Source organism: Heterostelium album (genome assembly GCF_000004825.1).
Source record: "Heterostelium album PN500 unplaced genomic scaffold PPL_contig11, whole genome shotgun sequence".
Classification (NCBI taxonomy): domain Eukaryota; phylum Evosea; class Eumycetozoa; order Acytosteliales; family Acytosteliaceae; genus Heterostelium; species Heterostelium album.
In genome coordinates, this window is record NW_008805088.1 from 1 (window position 1) to 13,030 (window position 13,030).

At 31.7% G+C, this 13,030-nt stretch overlaps 3 protein-coding genes across 3 annotated transcripts; 2 read left to right on the forward strand and 1 right to left on the reverse strand.

The window, feature by feature from the left end:
- Positions 1-2,087: 2,087 nt before the first annotated feature.
- drkD (leucine-rich repeat-containing protein) lies at positions 2,088-5,858 on the reverse strand (the record flags this gene model as incomplete). Its single annotated transcript, XM_020576146.1, has 2 exons — positions 2,088-5,368; positions 5,462-5,858. The coding sequence occupies 2 exons, from the start codon at positions 5,856-5,858 to the stop codon at positions 2,088-2,090; spliced, it is 3,678 nt and encodes a 1,225-aa protein (XP_020433927.1).
- A 49-nt stretch (positions 5,859-5,907) lies between these two features.
- Positions 5,908-8,711, forward strand: PPL_05257 (uncharacterized protein; the record flags this gene model as incomplete). The annotated part of the gene is made up of 3 exons (XM_020576147.1): positions 5,908-5,968; positions 6,255-6,348; positions 8,696-8,711. 3 exons carry the CDS (start codon positions 5,908-5,910, stop codon positions 8,709-8,711), a joined length of 171 nt encoding a protein of 56 aa, XP_020433928.1.
- A 1,374-nt stretch (positions 8,712-10,085) lies between these two features.
- PPL_05258 (zinc finger CCCH domain-containing protein) lies at positions 10,086-12,903 on the forward strand (the record flags this gene model as incomplete). The annotated part of the gene is made up of 3 exons (XM_020576148.1): positions 10,086-12,040; positions 12,241-12,616; positions 12,715-12,903. The coding sequence occupies 3 exons, from the start codon at positions 10,086-10,088 to the stop codon at positions 12,901-12,903; spliced, it is 2,520 nt and encodes an 839-aa protein (XP_020433929.1).
- Positions 12,904-13,030: the final 127 nt, after the last annotated feature.

Genomic DNA, 13,030 nt, shown 5'->3' on the forward strand with positions numbered 1-13,030 from the left:
TCTGTATTTGTTATTATATATTAGCTATTAGTTTAAAACTAAAATAAAAATAAAAAAACTAAAAAAAATTAAATTTACTTTAATTGTATTATTATTTATAGTTTATTTTTTTTAATTATTTTTTTTTTGGGTTTTTTGGGAAAATCAGTGAATCTGATGTGAAAAAATGTGTTGAGATCTCATTGCTCCAAATTGAGGAACTATTGCTATTCTATTTACAAAAATGAAAAAGCATTATATAATTATAAATATATAAATTGTGTGTGTGTGTGTGGGTTGTATAAGAGTGTGTTGAGCTTCTTTAAAGAGATTCCTCTTTTTTAACTTTTAATATGTTGGGTTGGTTTTTCATTCGGAAAATAGGTATGATGATGATGATGATGATGATATACAGGGTGATGCAAATCACATGCTATTTCATCAAGTACGATATCAAATATTCATTTGCATTCGATGTCTGCGCTAATTTCCAATAATACATTTGAATATAGATATGAATGAAAGAACAAGCAAACAAACAACCATTATAATAATGTGGGGTTGTAGTTCTTGGTCGTTTGTTTTTATTGTTGTTTTGTGTCAAGTCGCCTCGATTATCACATCAATTAATAGATTCGAAATAATAACAACAATAAAAAAACATACACATTTACAACACACAATGTATACAATTATATTATTTACACTTTAGTTTAGTTGACGGGTGTTGTTTGTGTAATAGGGTGTTTATAAAAGGAAAAAAAAACAAATATTAAAAGTACTAATGAAATAAAGTATCTAGATGTCTAAATAAATCGTATTTCGATTTTGAGCTGTTGTTGCTATTGTTATTGTTCGTTGTGTATAAATATATTGCAAAATTTAAATAAAAATAAAAAAACCTAATAATTATTATTATTATTGATTAGACAAAAAAAACACTATGTTTTTAAAAACAAACCATTTTAGGTCTAATATATATCCTATTATATTACTTTGGTAATAAACTAACACTGGTGGTAAAGATGATTTTGTAGATTATTATTTTAATGATAATGATGTGACAACAATGAAAATATTGATGTGCATCATTGTGGTAGAGTACTATTCATTCTACAAAAGACATTGCAATACACACAAAAGGAAACAAAAACCAATCCAAACTAAATTGAACTAAAATTCAAAAACGAAGTTGTTCTTCTTTATCTACTAACTAGTTATCAAATATATTGCTATCAGATTTGAATGAAATTTATTATTATTATCCTATTTTATAAAATATATCTATCTATTAAATTTATTTTGTGTTTTTTTTTAACATGATTATATTTTTATTTTATTTTTGTTTGTTTTTAACTAAAAAATAAAGTTTATATTACTTTTATTTATTTGTTGATTCGGATTGTGATGTGATTTGTTTTATTTGTTTTGAGTTGTATATAAAGTAGTAATATTTGTTTAATAAAAAAAGTATTTAATACCTACAAATTTAAAATATATCTACAATTACTCTTGAATAACTATTTTATGCTGATCTAATTGATCGAATACTAAAAAAAACTTTAAATTATTACAATGATAATTCTTTTTATTATTGATATGATGGTTGAAAAAATAATTTGATTTCTTTTTTGTTTTTTTTTCTTTTGTTTCTCAAACACCCTCCGAATATTCACAAAAAAAAAAAAAAAAATTAAAATCAAAATACTCACCCCCAATCATTAAAGTGATCGAAATTTGATGATTAAAAAAATAACAAAAAAAAAAACAATTAAAACCTGTGAGCCAAAAAATTTTTTTTAAAATTAAAAACTGGTGTTTGAAAAAAAATTTTGCACAGTCATCTTTTATCCACTTCACCAGCACAAAGAGAATCTAGAGGTCCTTGATATGTTTTGTTTTTGGTGTGTCGAATATATTTTTTAGATATTATATATAACCAAAATAAAAAAAAATGGTTTTTGTTTTTAATAAATAAATAAATTATATCATGATATAATTAATTTGTCGAGTTATTATTTGTTTAAATAATTCACTAAAAATAGTTTATTTTGAATTTTATTGTGTTTTAAGTATTTTTTTTTTAAAAAATATTTATATTAGCCATGTCAGGATGGATGTATTGCTTGAAAAATATTATTATTATTGTTGTTCTTATCATTATTGTTGTTGATTGGGGGTGGAGTTGCTGTTTTATCAATATTCATTGGTTGTGTTGTTTGTAATGCTGCTGCTGCTGCTGCGGCTTGTTGTTGTTGTTGTTGTTGTTGTTGTTGAAGCTGCTGCAGTTGTTGGAACTGTTGAAACTGTTGGAATTGTTGGAATTGTGAGAGTTCGATCGGTGTCTGTAAGAGTTGTTGTTGCTGTGGTGTCAATGCTTGGAAATTAAAGTTATTGAAATTTGGGTTGACAATATTGGGAGTTGGAAGTGCTGGCTGGAGCTGCTTCTGTGGCTCTGCAGTGTGAGGTGGTCCCACATATGGAGGACTGAGTCCATGAGCGAGAGCCTCTTTCTTGGCAGCCTGGAACTCTGCGATCATCGATTCCATAATTGGCAAAATCTCTGGAAACGAGGGACGATTGGCGGGATCGGTGTCCCAACAACGGTTGAGCAATGCGGCGTAGGCTGGTGGACACCAGCTTGGCACGGATAGACGTTCGCCACGGTCGATCGAACGCACCACTTGCATTGTGTTCTTTCCGGCGTAGGGAATCTGACGGGTGAGTAGCTCCCAGAGCACGATGGCAAACGAGTAGACATCGGCCTTCTCAGTGTATCCTTCCTCGGCAAGAACCTCAGGTGCTACCCATCCGGTAGTTCCGCACATTGTCTTGGCAAAGGTGTGTGATTTAACGGTGGCCAAACCAAAGTCGGCCACTTTTACCTGCCAGCTGTCGTCGACCAACAGGTTGTCGGTCTTGAGATCACGATGAATGATGACAGGATTTCTGGAATGCAAATGAGTCATTCCACGTGCACAGTCGAATCCCAGCTGCAAACGAAGTCCCCAATCCATTTGTATTGTTTCATCGAGCAATATATTTGCCAAGCTACCTCTTGAGAGATACTCTGTCACAATACAGGGAGATTCTGGTTCAGTACAGGCTCCCATGAATAAAACAATGTTTGGGTGTCTAAGTTTACAGAGAAGATCGACCTCTTTTCGCAAGTCACTCAGTAGTTTTGGATTGAGATTGTCATTGAATAACATCTTGACGGCAACCTCTGTACCTCTCCAGCTGCCTCGAAACACTTGACCGTATCCACCACGACCAATACGCATTCCAAGAACAATCTCGGAAAGTGGAACCTCCCACTCAAATGGTTTTTCAGTTGGTGGTGGTTGTTCTTTTTTGATTGCGACCGGAACGGCGAACGGTTGGTGGTGAATAGCTGCTGTTGGTGAGTTTACATTTTGTTGATCGTTGTTGGCTGGTGCTTGCTGATTGGGTGATGGTGTTTGAATGGTGGGTGGTGTATTTATAGTTGGTGTGTTATGCTGGTGTTGTCCAGCGGCTGCGGCTGGTGTCTGGTGATGTTGTTGAGTTGGTGAGAGTAATGAAATCTGGCTGATTGCGTTTGCTACGTTGGCACTGGTGAGTACTGGCGAAACGCTTGTGGGTGGTGTATTAATGGGTGGCGATGCGATATTGTCCCAAAGCTGGGGTTGATTCGACAGTAGAATCTGTGGAAGTGGAATTGAAGGTTGAAGTTGGTGGAGCTGATGTAGGACGGCAGCTTCCTCCTCAAATTTGGTGGCTTTGGCGTTGGCCAGGACGAGCTCTTCCTTGAGCTGTCGCAGTTGTGCCTCTGCTTCAATGTGTTGCTTCTTGATCTCGTTGAGATTCTCCTTCTTTCGCTTCTTGTTGTCGATTGCATTCTGAGCGAATGCTTGAGCTACTGCTATTGTTTGTTCGGCGTTGATCGATGCTGGCGGTGAGTTCTTGTTGAGTTTATCGGTCGGACGTTTAGTGGTTGGTTTGTAGTTTTTGAGGAATGTGAGAATATCCAGTGGTGACTTTTTCAGGATGCTCTTTGGCAGCGGAAGACGATTGCCTTCCAACCAGAGAACCTGTAGTTGATTGGCTTCTAGCATGTTGGAAGGCAGTGTCGAGAGTTGGTTGTAACGGAGACGCAACTCCACCAGAGTGGTCATCTTGTTGAGATTGCACTGTGAGGGTATGTCGGTGATTTGGTTGAAACTGAGATCGAGGATTCGCAGACTGGGCAGGTTGCGAATGTCTTTGGGAATCACCTTGATGTTGTTGTTGTTGAGATAGAGTGTTGTGAGACGAGTCAGTGAGAATAACTCTTTTGGTAGTACAGAGAGTTGGTTGTGGTTCAGACGTAGACGCTTGAGGTGGACGAGTGACCCTATAGACTTGGACACCTTCTTGAGGTGGTTTGCCGAGAGGTCGAGGTCGCGCAGCTCACTGAGCGACCACACATCGGTTGGGATCGTCTTGAGCCAGCAGTTGCTGAGTGTCAGCTTTGGCGCCTTGTTATTGGCACACGTTGTGATTCTCAGAGGAATGTCGTCGTCTTCGTCGTCTTCATCGTCCTCTGCGACGTTGTCGTGTGTTGGTGTAGCGTTTGCGTGCTCGAGGTTCTTGTCCAAGTCGTCGGTCGGTGTTTTCTGGTCGTGGTGATCGTCTTCGTGATCGTGATGATCGTCCTTCTCATCGCTATACTTGTGTTCGTGTTCGTCGTCGGTGCTGTGATGTTCTTCCTCCTCCTCTTCGTGTTTGCTACCGCGACGATCTCGAATGGAACCACCAGAGCGAACTGGACTGTTACCACGAGACAATGGATCGTCGAGCATATTGCCACTGTCGTCGTCTGTGTTGTTGGTACTGTTGTTTCTCGTGTGATTATCGTATGACTCATCGTCAGTATTGTTATTGCTATTACTATTGTGCTTACTGCTGGTTGCGCTATGTTCATCGTCTGCGTGCAGTAAAGGAGAGTGGTGATCTTCGTGGTGATCCTCATGGTGATGTTGTGGTGATCGATCATCTATAATATGATGTGACTTGTGCAACAACAAATCGTAATTCTCTCCTTCTTCGCCATCGCCATACTTGTACTGATACTGCATCATACTATCATCTGTCTCATCATGCAACATCTTATCACGCTCCAATCTCTCTCTTGTAATCTCTTCATTCTCTGCCAAATTATCATTATTATTATTATTGTTATTATTGTTGTTATTGTTATTGTTATTATTCAAATCATTGGCAATATTAATATTACCATGACTTCCATTTAAATCGATATTGTTATTATTATTACTATTGTTGTTGTTGTTATTATTATTGTTATTATTATTGTTATTATTTTGTATTCCTATCCATTCTCTTCTGTTAATTGGTGATTTAATATTACCTAAAAGTGTTAAAAGAAAAGATAATATTACAAGTTAGTCAATCACGATTGAAAGAAGAACAAAAGAGTTTAAAACGAAATGACATCACTTACCAAGTGAAGGTCTTTTCAATTGGTGATGAGGTATGTGATCATCTTGAATTTGTTGATCGATTTCCTGTTCTTCTTGTATGTCTAACTTTCTCTTTCCGCCGGTTATCTGAGACTCCAACAAAGGTATGCTATTCCCGGTGGGCTTCTCTTCCTCTGTTCGGTCGTCTTCCTCCATGCTGCTGCTGCTGCTTTTACCACTCTTGGTATTTTGTTTTCCATTTACTAAAATAGAAACACCTGTACTACTATTATTGTTATTGCTGCTACTACCACCGTTGCTGATGGTATTACTATTGTTTCGGTTTTGTGAACAACCGTTGTTGCTATTGTTATTGCTGTTGTTGTTGTTGCTATTGTTATTGTTGTTATTGTTATTTGTAGTTAAAGTCTCTTCCATCAAGTATCACTACCTTTATTATGGTAGCCTTGTATATTGCAACAAGGTAATGTTAATAGCTGCAACACTGGCAGTTGACGAGATATCAATCCAATCGTATACAAAAATATGTATATATAAAAAACGATATTAAACTATTTTTGTTTTTTTTTTTTTGTTTTTGCAATTATTATTATTATTACTACTACAATTTTGTTTGTAAATTATTAAACTAACTATTTCAATTTCGGGATCAACTTATTTATTCTATCTATTTATCTATCTTTTATACTACTCCAAACTATAGTAACATTAAAATAATTAAAAAAGTTAATATAAAATAACTTTAACCATTTATAATTTTTCTGACTTTTATTATTATTATTATTATTATCGTTATTATTTTATTTGTAATAGATAGAAAAACAAAGAAAGATAAAAAGATATACACACTTTTTGATTATTTTATCTTTATCTATTGTGATGTTATAGTTATATTATATAGAAGTATGTATGTTTGTTTGTATGTATCTCTTATTTTTTTATTTATTTTCGAAAAAAAAAATTAAAAATAAAGAAAAAAAAAAAAAAAAACAAAAAGTCGAGTAATCTATCTGATAATACAAACTGTGTAAATATATGTTGTTTGTTGACCACTAAATGAACTACTCTCTGTTATTGTTATTAGTTATTAGATTGTAATATTATTGTTGTTATTAAAGTTATGTAGTATTGTTTTGTTATTTTTGTTTATGAAAAATCTCTTTTTTTTTTTATGTGACATAAAAATATTTTTGAAAAAAAGTTAATTTTTTTTTTTTTTTTTGTTTTGGCAAAAATAGCTGGGGTTTGAATGAGAAAAAAACAAAAACCAATAAAAAACCTGCCTGTTTCGACGTGCTATCAGTCAACATTTGTTTTGTTTTGTTTTCTTTTACTTTGCGAGGTTGTGAACCATCGGCATTGCAATGTTTTTTTTTTCACAACTTTAATTTGTCAAAATGTCAATTTGATTTGAATGCTCTGCTTGTTGATTGTTGTAATGTAAGATTAAGTGTTGTAGTGAAATAAATTGCTTACCTTTTTTAAATACTCCTTTTTGTTATTTTCTTTCTCTTCTTCTTCTTATTCTTCTGAATCCATTAAATTGGCTAAGTATTTAAAAGTATAGACTTATTATTGTTAAATATATGTTAATTATAAGATTTGAAATGATGACTACTACACTGCTTATTATTATTATTATTATTAATTTCTTTTATTTGATTAATATTGATTTAATAAAACAGCTAAACTACTATTAATTAACAAAATAGTAAAATAAATAAAAATAACAAAATAAGAGATTGAATTGATAAAATAGATAGATAGTTTAATAAAATAAAAGTTGATAAATATTTGTGATATTATTCGTTTGAGTAGTATTATTATTATTATACTATTATTTTTTTTTTTCTTATGGTTTATTACAAAATGTTCACAACAGGCTATTAATAAATATGAATAATGTACAGCAGCTGTTCTATAAGTGGAGACTATTGTTGTTGTTGTTCGTTTGGTTTGTTTGTGGTGTGGTGGTGGTGATTTGAGTGTTGGTGTGAATCAACCACCACTGATCAATGTATTTTTTGATTGTTTGTGAAACCAATATCTATAAAATAATAAAAATGATTTGAATTTGATTCAATTTAATTCAAATACTGGCGTATGACTCGAGTAGATAAATAACAATAAATTTAGGGTTATATTTCATTTTCAAGGTTGAGTCTGAAATAATAATTTCATTATTATTATATTGTTGTTATTATTGTTATTGTTGTTGGTCAGTGTGTTAAGCTTAATATATGCACTCACAATATAATCTTTTATCTATATCAATATCTATATCTGTATCTATAAAGAATTTATTGAATGTTTGCGTTGGTTGCTTGATGGACTGACTGGTTGGTCGAACAAAATGTCATCTGACTAATTATTGATTGGATATGATTGTATTTAAATTGTTGACAAATTGTTGATGACGATCAATCAAATATTTGTTTAAATGACCTCTTAAAATATAAAAGTCTCAAATTCAAAAATATTATCTGTATGTTTGATTGATTCTTTTCCCTTCAACAACAACGTTATTCGTAGTGATAAACAATAATAATAATAATAATAGTAAAATAGTAATAATAGTAATGATAGAAAATATAATGAGAAAAGTAGCATGGATATAACCACATTAAAAACCATCCATTTATCTTAATATTACTGATATCTTTCCGTTTTAGTTTTCTGATGATATTGGTGATAGTGATGATGTTTTGGTTGGTTTATCAATTTGTATCATAATATAATCGATATAAATATATCTGATGGTAATTGGTAAAAACAAAACCAAACATCATTGATCATCATATATAAAATGAATCCATAGTAAAATTATATTCTTTAAATCTGAAAATTAGTTTTCCAACAATTGCAAGAGTAGAGAGTAGAGAATAGGCGTGATGACAGGAATAATAACAGCAGTTAATATAATTTGTACTCTACCTTGATGTTATTATTATTATTGTTGTTTGATCTTTTTTTACACTATATTACACCTGATCTCTCTACTTTACTTAAATAAACTAATCTGCTGATGATTGATTTTTCTATTTAATAATACCAACTAATAATTTATTTATTTAATAAATTCTAAAAAAAGAGTTAATTTTTTTTTTTTTACCTTTTGTTTACCTCAGGCGCCTTTTAGAAAAATTGCAATTAAAATTAAAATAAAAATAAAATAAAATCCATCACACCCAAATAAATTACAAGAACTATTTTTCAAACCACCAAAATCATTTTTCAAAATTTTTTTTTTAAAGGTTACAGCATAATTAAATTCGGACATTCGAATTATTTTTTTGATCAAGTGTTTTATTTATCTCTCAACAATCAATAATTGGTGTCATCCTTGTTCGAACTAGTGAATAATATTTTTCTTTTTATATATCAACTAATGAAGAATATAAATTAGTAAAAGTGTGTTTATCTTTGTGTAAAATCATGATGCTGCAGGACTTATTTTGAATATTTAATGATTTTGGGGAACCAACGACTGACGATAATACGATTTAAGTTTTTATTAAATTTCTTTACATGCATACAATAATAAATAATAAGATTCAATATAAATATATCAAACATTAAAAAAACCAATAAAAAAAAACAATATTCATTTGTTTAAAATATATGAGAAATGAATAATCATTTTAATTTCAACATATAAATTTATTTTATAAGTTCATAGTTTGGTAAAGCTAATAAATAATAAATCTAGTTTTGCTTTTGTATGAGAAGTTAAAAATTACATTAATGTTAAATTAATATAAATGATTTTTTTTTGGTTGCTAAGAAATATTAATAAGAATAAAATAATTAAACAAAAAATTAGATTTTTTTTGTTGTTTTTTTTTATATATTGAAAGATTTTTATTTTTCACTCTCAATTTATAAACCAGTCAAAAGAAAATATAAAAAGAAATATTAATACAGAAATAATAGAAACAATATATATTTTATAGATAAGAAAAATTGTATAAAGTTTTAAGAGTTTATTTTGAAAAAGTAAGATCAAAACTAAAACTGAACCAACCTACCACAACTTCATCACAATATATATTACATATTATCATCATTTTGTGTAAAAGCACATAAGAGTAATTAATTTGAAGTTGATGACACAACAGATAGAATAGAGTTATTTTTTAAAAAAAAAAAACATTAAAAACACAAAAAAAAAAAAAGCATGATCAAACATATTCTCTTTTCAATCAAATCGAATTTATTCTAAATAACAGACGAATTAAACACATTATCATACATAATTGTAGAATATCTTTTGATTTTAAATAAACACAAAGTGTCATCCAGAATTCTAAAATAAAAAAAAAAAAAATCAAAAAAAAATAGCAAAACTCAAAAGAAAATTGAGACAGATTTATAGAGGATTAAGAATTTTTTTACATTAATTTATTCTCAATATAATATATTATTAATCATTATAATCACTTTCATTACTAAATTAATATAATATATTGACTTTTTTTATTATTGTTATAGATTAATTAATTATAATTTATAGTAGTTGTTTTTTTTTTTTTTTTTTGTTTCTGCTGAAAAGAGAGTTTTTGAGTTAGTTTAGAATAGAGGGTCAGAATATAGTATATATAGAGAGAAGAGAAGAGAAGACAGAAAGAGAGAAAGAATTGAAAGATGAGTAACCATCATCATCATCATCATCATAATCATAGTGGTGGTGGAAGTACAAGTAATGGTCATTACATAGAGAAAAAACTGAATGTTGTCTGCAGATATTATAAGAGTGGAAAGTGTCTATCAGGTAAAGCTTGCAAGTTCCTTCATGAGACTGGCGATACTACCGTCAATGGACATGATTCCACAACAGCTACTTCCACCAACAACAACAACAACAATAATAATAATAATAACAATAATGGCAATCATAGTAATGCACCCATTTGTAAATATCATATGAATGGATATTGTAAAACTGGTTCCAAATGTCCATTCCAACATATAGATAGTTCAAATGGAAACAACAACAACAATAATAATAATAATAGCCACACTTCAAATACAACAACAACAAAGAAATCAATTGAAATATCATCAAATCCACCTTCAACAACAACAACAACATCATCATCTGCAATAAATATCAATAATAATAATAATAATATAGTAAATAACACAGTTTCTTCTTCGTCATCACCACAAATATCTGTAGTTAAACACTCACCAAATAGTATTCCAATTTCAACCAACAACAATAACAATAATAGTATTTCACCATTATTACCAATGTCATCAATGCAAGATCAGCATATTAGTAGTTTGTTAGCTGGTAACGGTGGTAGTGGTAGCGGATCGTTAGTTGTGGAGCAGGTAGTACCAACCATTCCAATCAATATCGATTCATCTTTTAAGTCACGTGGAATGTTTATCGATGACAATCAACAGTTTCATAATCACCAACAGCAACAGTTTCACCAATCATCAATGTCGTCCTCTGCCTCTACCAATCATATGATTCAATTCCAATTCGATACTAGTCCACGTGACCACATAGCATCGGCACCGATCTCAACCACACCAAAATCACCTCTGCTCCATCATCACCAACAACAACAACAACAACAACAGCAACATCTCCACCACCAACAACAACATCAACACTCTGGAGTGACAAACATTGCACTTTCACCACAGCAACGCATCAGTAACGCACTTTCATTCTTCCCAAATTCACCACGTACCATCATCTCGTCGTCTCCATCGTCGCCATTCAGTCCACAGTATGGCTCCTCGCACAACGCCACCATACTCTCGAGCTCACCCTCGCCATTCTACCCACTGGGAAGCTTCCAAGATCCATCGGGTGTCGACGATGACGAGCCATCCGACGACGACGATGAAGATCTCATTGACTTTAACGATACCGGATTCAACGTCATCGATGACAACTATGATGACACTGTCTTTGATCCTTTCCAATTCGATCTCACCAAGAAGTTCAATGAACACATAGATCTATCAAATATACATAATAATAATAATAGCAATAATAACCAACAATCATCTAATAATATAGTAAATAGTAACAATCATCATGTATTAAATAATCATCATCACCAACAACAACAACAATCAACAATAACAACAACACCAACAACAAATAATATTAATATACTGTTAAATAATAATAATAATAACCAACAATCATCACTACCTATTTATATACAAAATAATAATAATAATAATAATAACTTTAATAATATAAATGATAATAATAGTCCAAATAATAATGATATAATAATAGTAAATAATAATAGTAATAATAGCTTTAATAATAGAAATAATGATTTAGTTTTACAACAACAACATGATAATTATAGTGAGTTAGCAAATACAACAACAACATCATCATCAAATTCGACATCGTCATCATCATCACCAAACAAAGATTCAACTTTTAATCAAGAAGAAAAGAAACCTTTATCCTATTTAGAAGCATTGAAATCAAATCTACAACTTCCACCAGATTATTATATTACTTATGAAAATCAACCAAAAATAATAGATCAATCAGCTACAAAAACAGAGGTAACCTTTTTTACTTTTTTGCTTTTTAAACATGTTATACCAAAGTATTACATTCAAAACTTATAAACTTATTATTTATTATTTATAGGCACTATGTCATTTCTTTGTACAAGGAAGTTGCAGAAATGGTGATAATTGTAAATACATTCACGGTGAGAAATGTCAGTTCTGTGAGAAACCAATGTTGGTGCCAAACAATCACTCTCAGAACAAAGAACACATGACAGAGTGCATGATCATACAGGAGCGTGCAAAAGAACGTGCCAAGATTAAGAATCTCGAGTGTGGCATCTGCTTTGACTCTATCGTCGATAAGAACCGTCGATTCGGTCTGCTATCTCATTGCAATCACGTTTTCTGTCTCGATTGCATTCGTGAGTGGCGTGGATCCACCACCGGTCCCAACGGCCAGATCATCACGCCCGTCCACAGCAACAGCACTACATCGGTGCGTCTCTGTCCGATGTGTCGTGTCAACAGCTACTTTATCATACCGAGCGATATCTATGTGTCGCACGAGAAGAAACAAGAGATCATTGAGATCTACCGTGCCAAGCTCGGCACCATTCCCTGCAAGTACTTTAACCACGGCAAAGGCACTTGCAAATTCGGAACCAGTTGTATGTATGCTCATTTGAATCCCGATGGATCTGTGCATCGTCCTCAGGTTCGCAAGGTTCAGGCGTCGTATGGCGACACCACTTTGCACTCCAACCAGCTTGGTATGTTCTTGGCACCACTCATTCAACAGCAACAACTCCAACAGCAACAACAACAGCGTAGTAGAAAGATCATGTCATCCAACTACCAAGAAGATTATGAATCATATGATGATGAAGAATATGACAATTATGATGAACAAGAAGAAGATGATGAAGATTATGATGATGAAAGAGATAATGAGTAAAAAATTTAATTCTCACAAACAATATATATAAAAATAACATCAAATCTTAACCAAAACAACTAAAAAAAACAAACAAACAAACAATCAAACAAACAAAAAACTACCTAACTAGATCAAAAACTAAAAA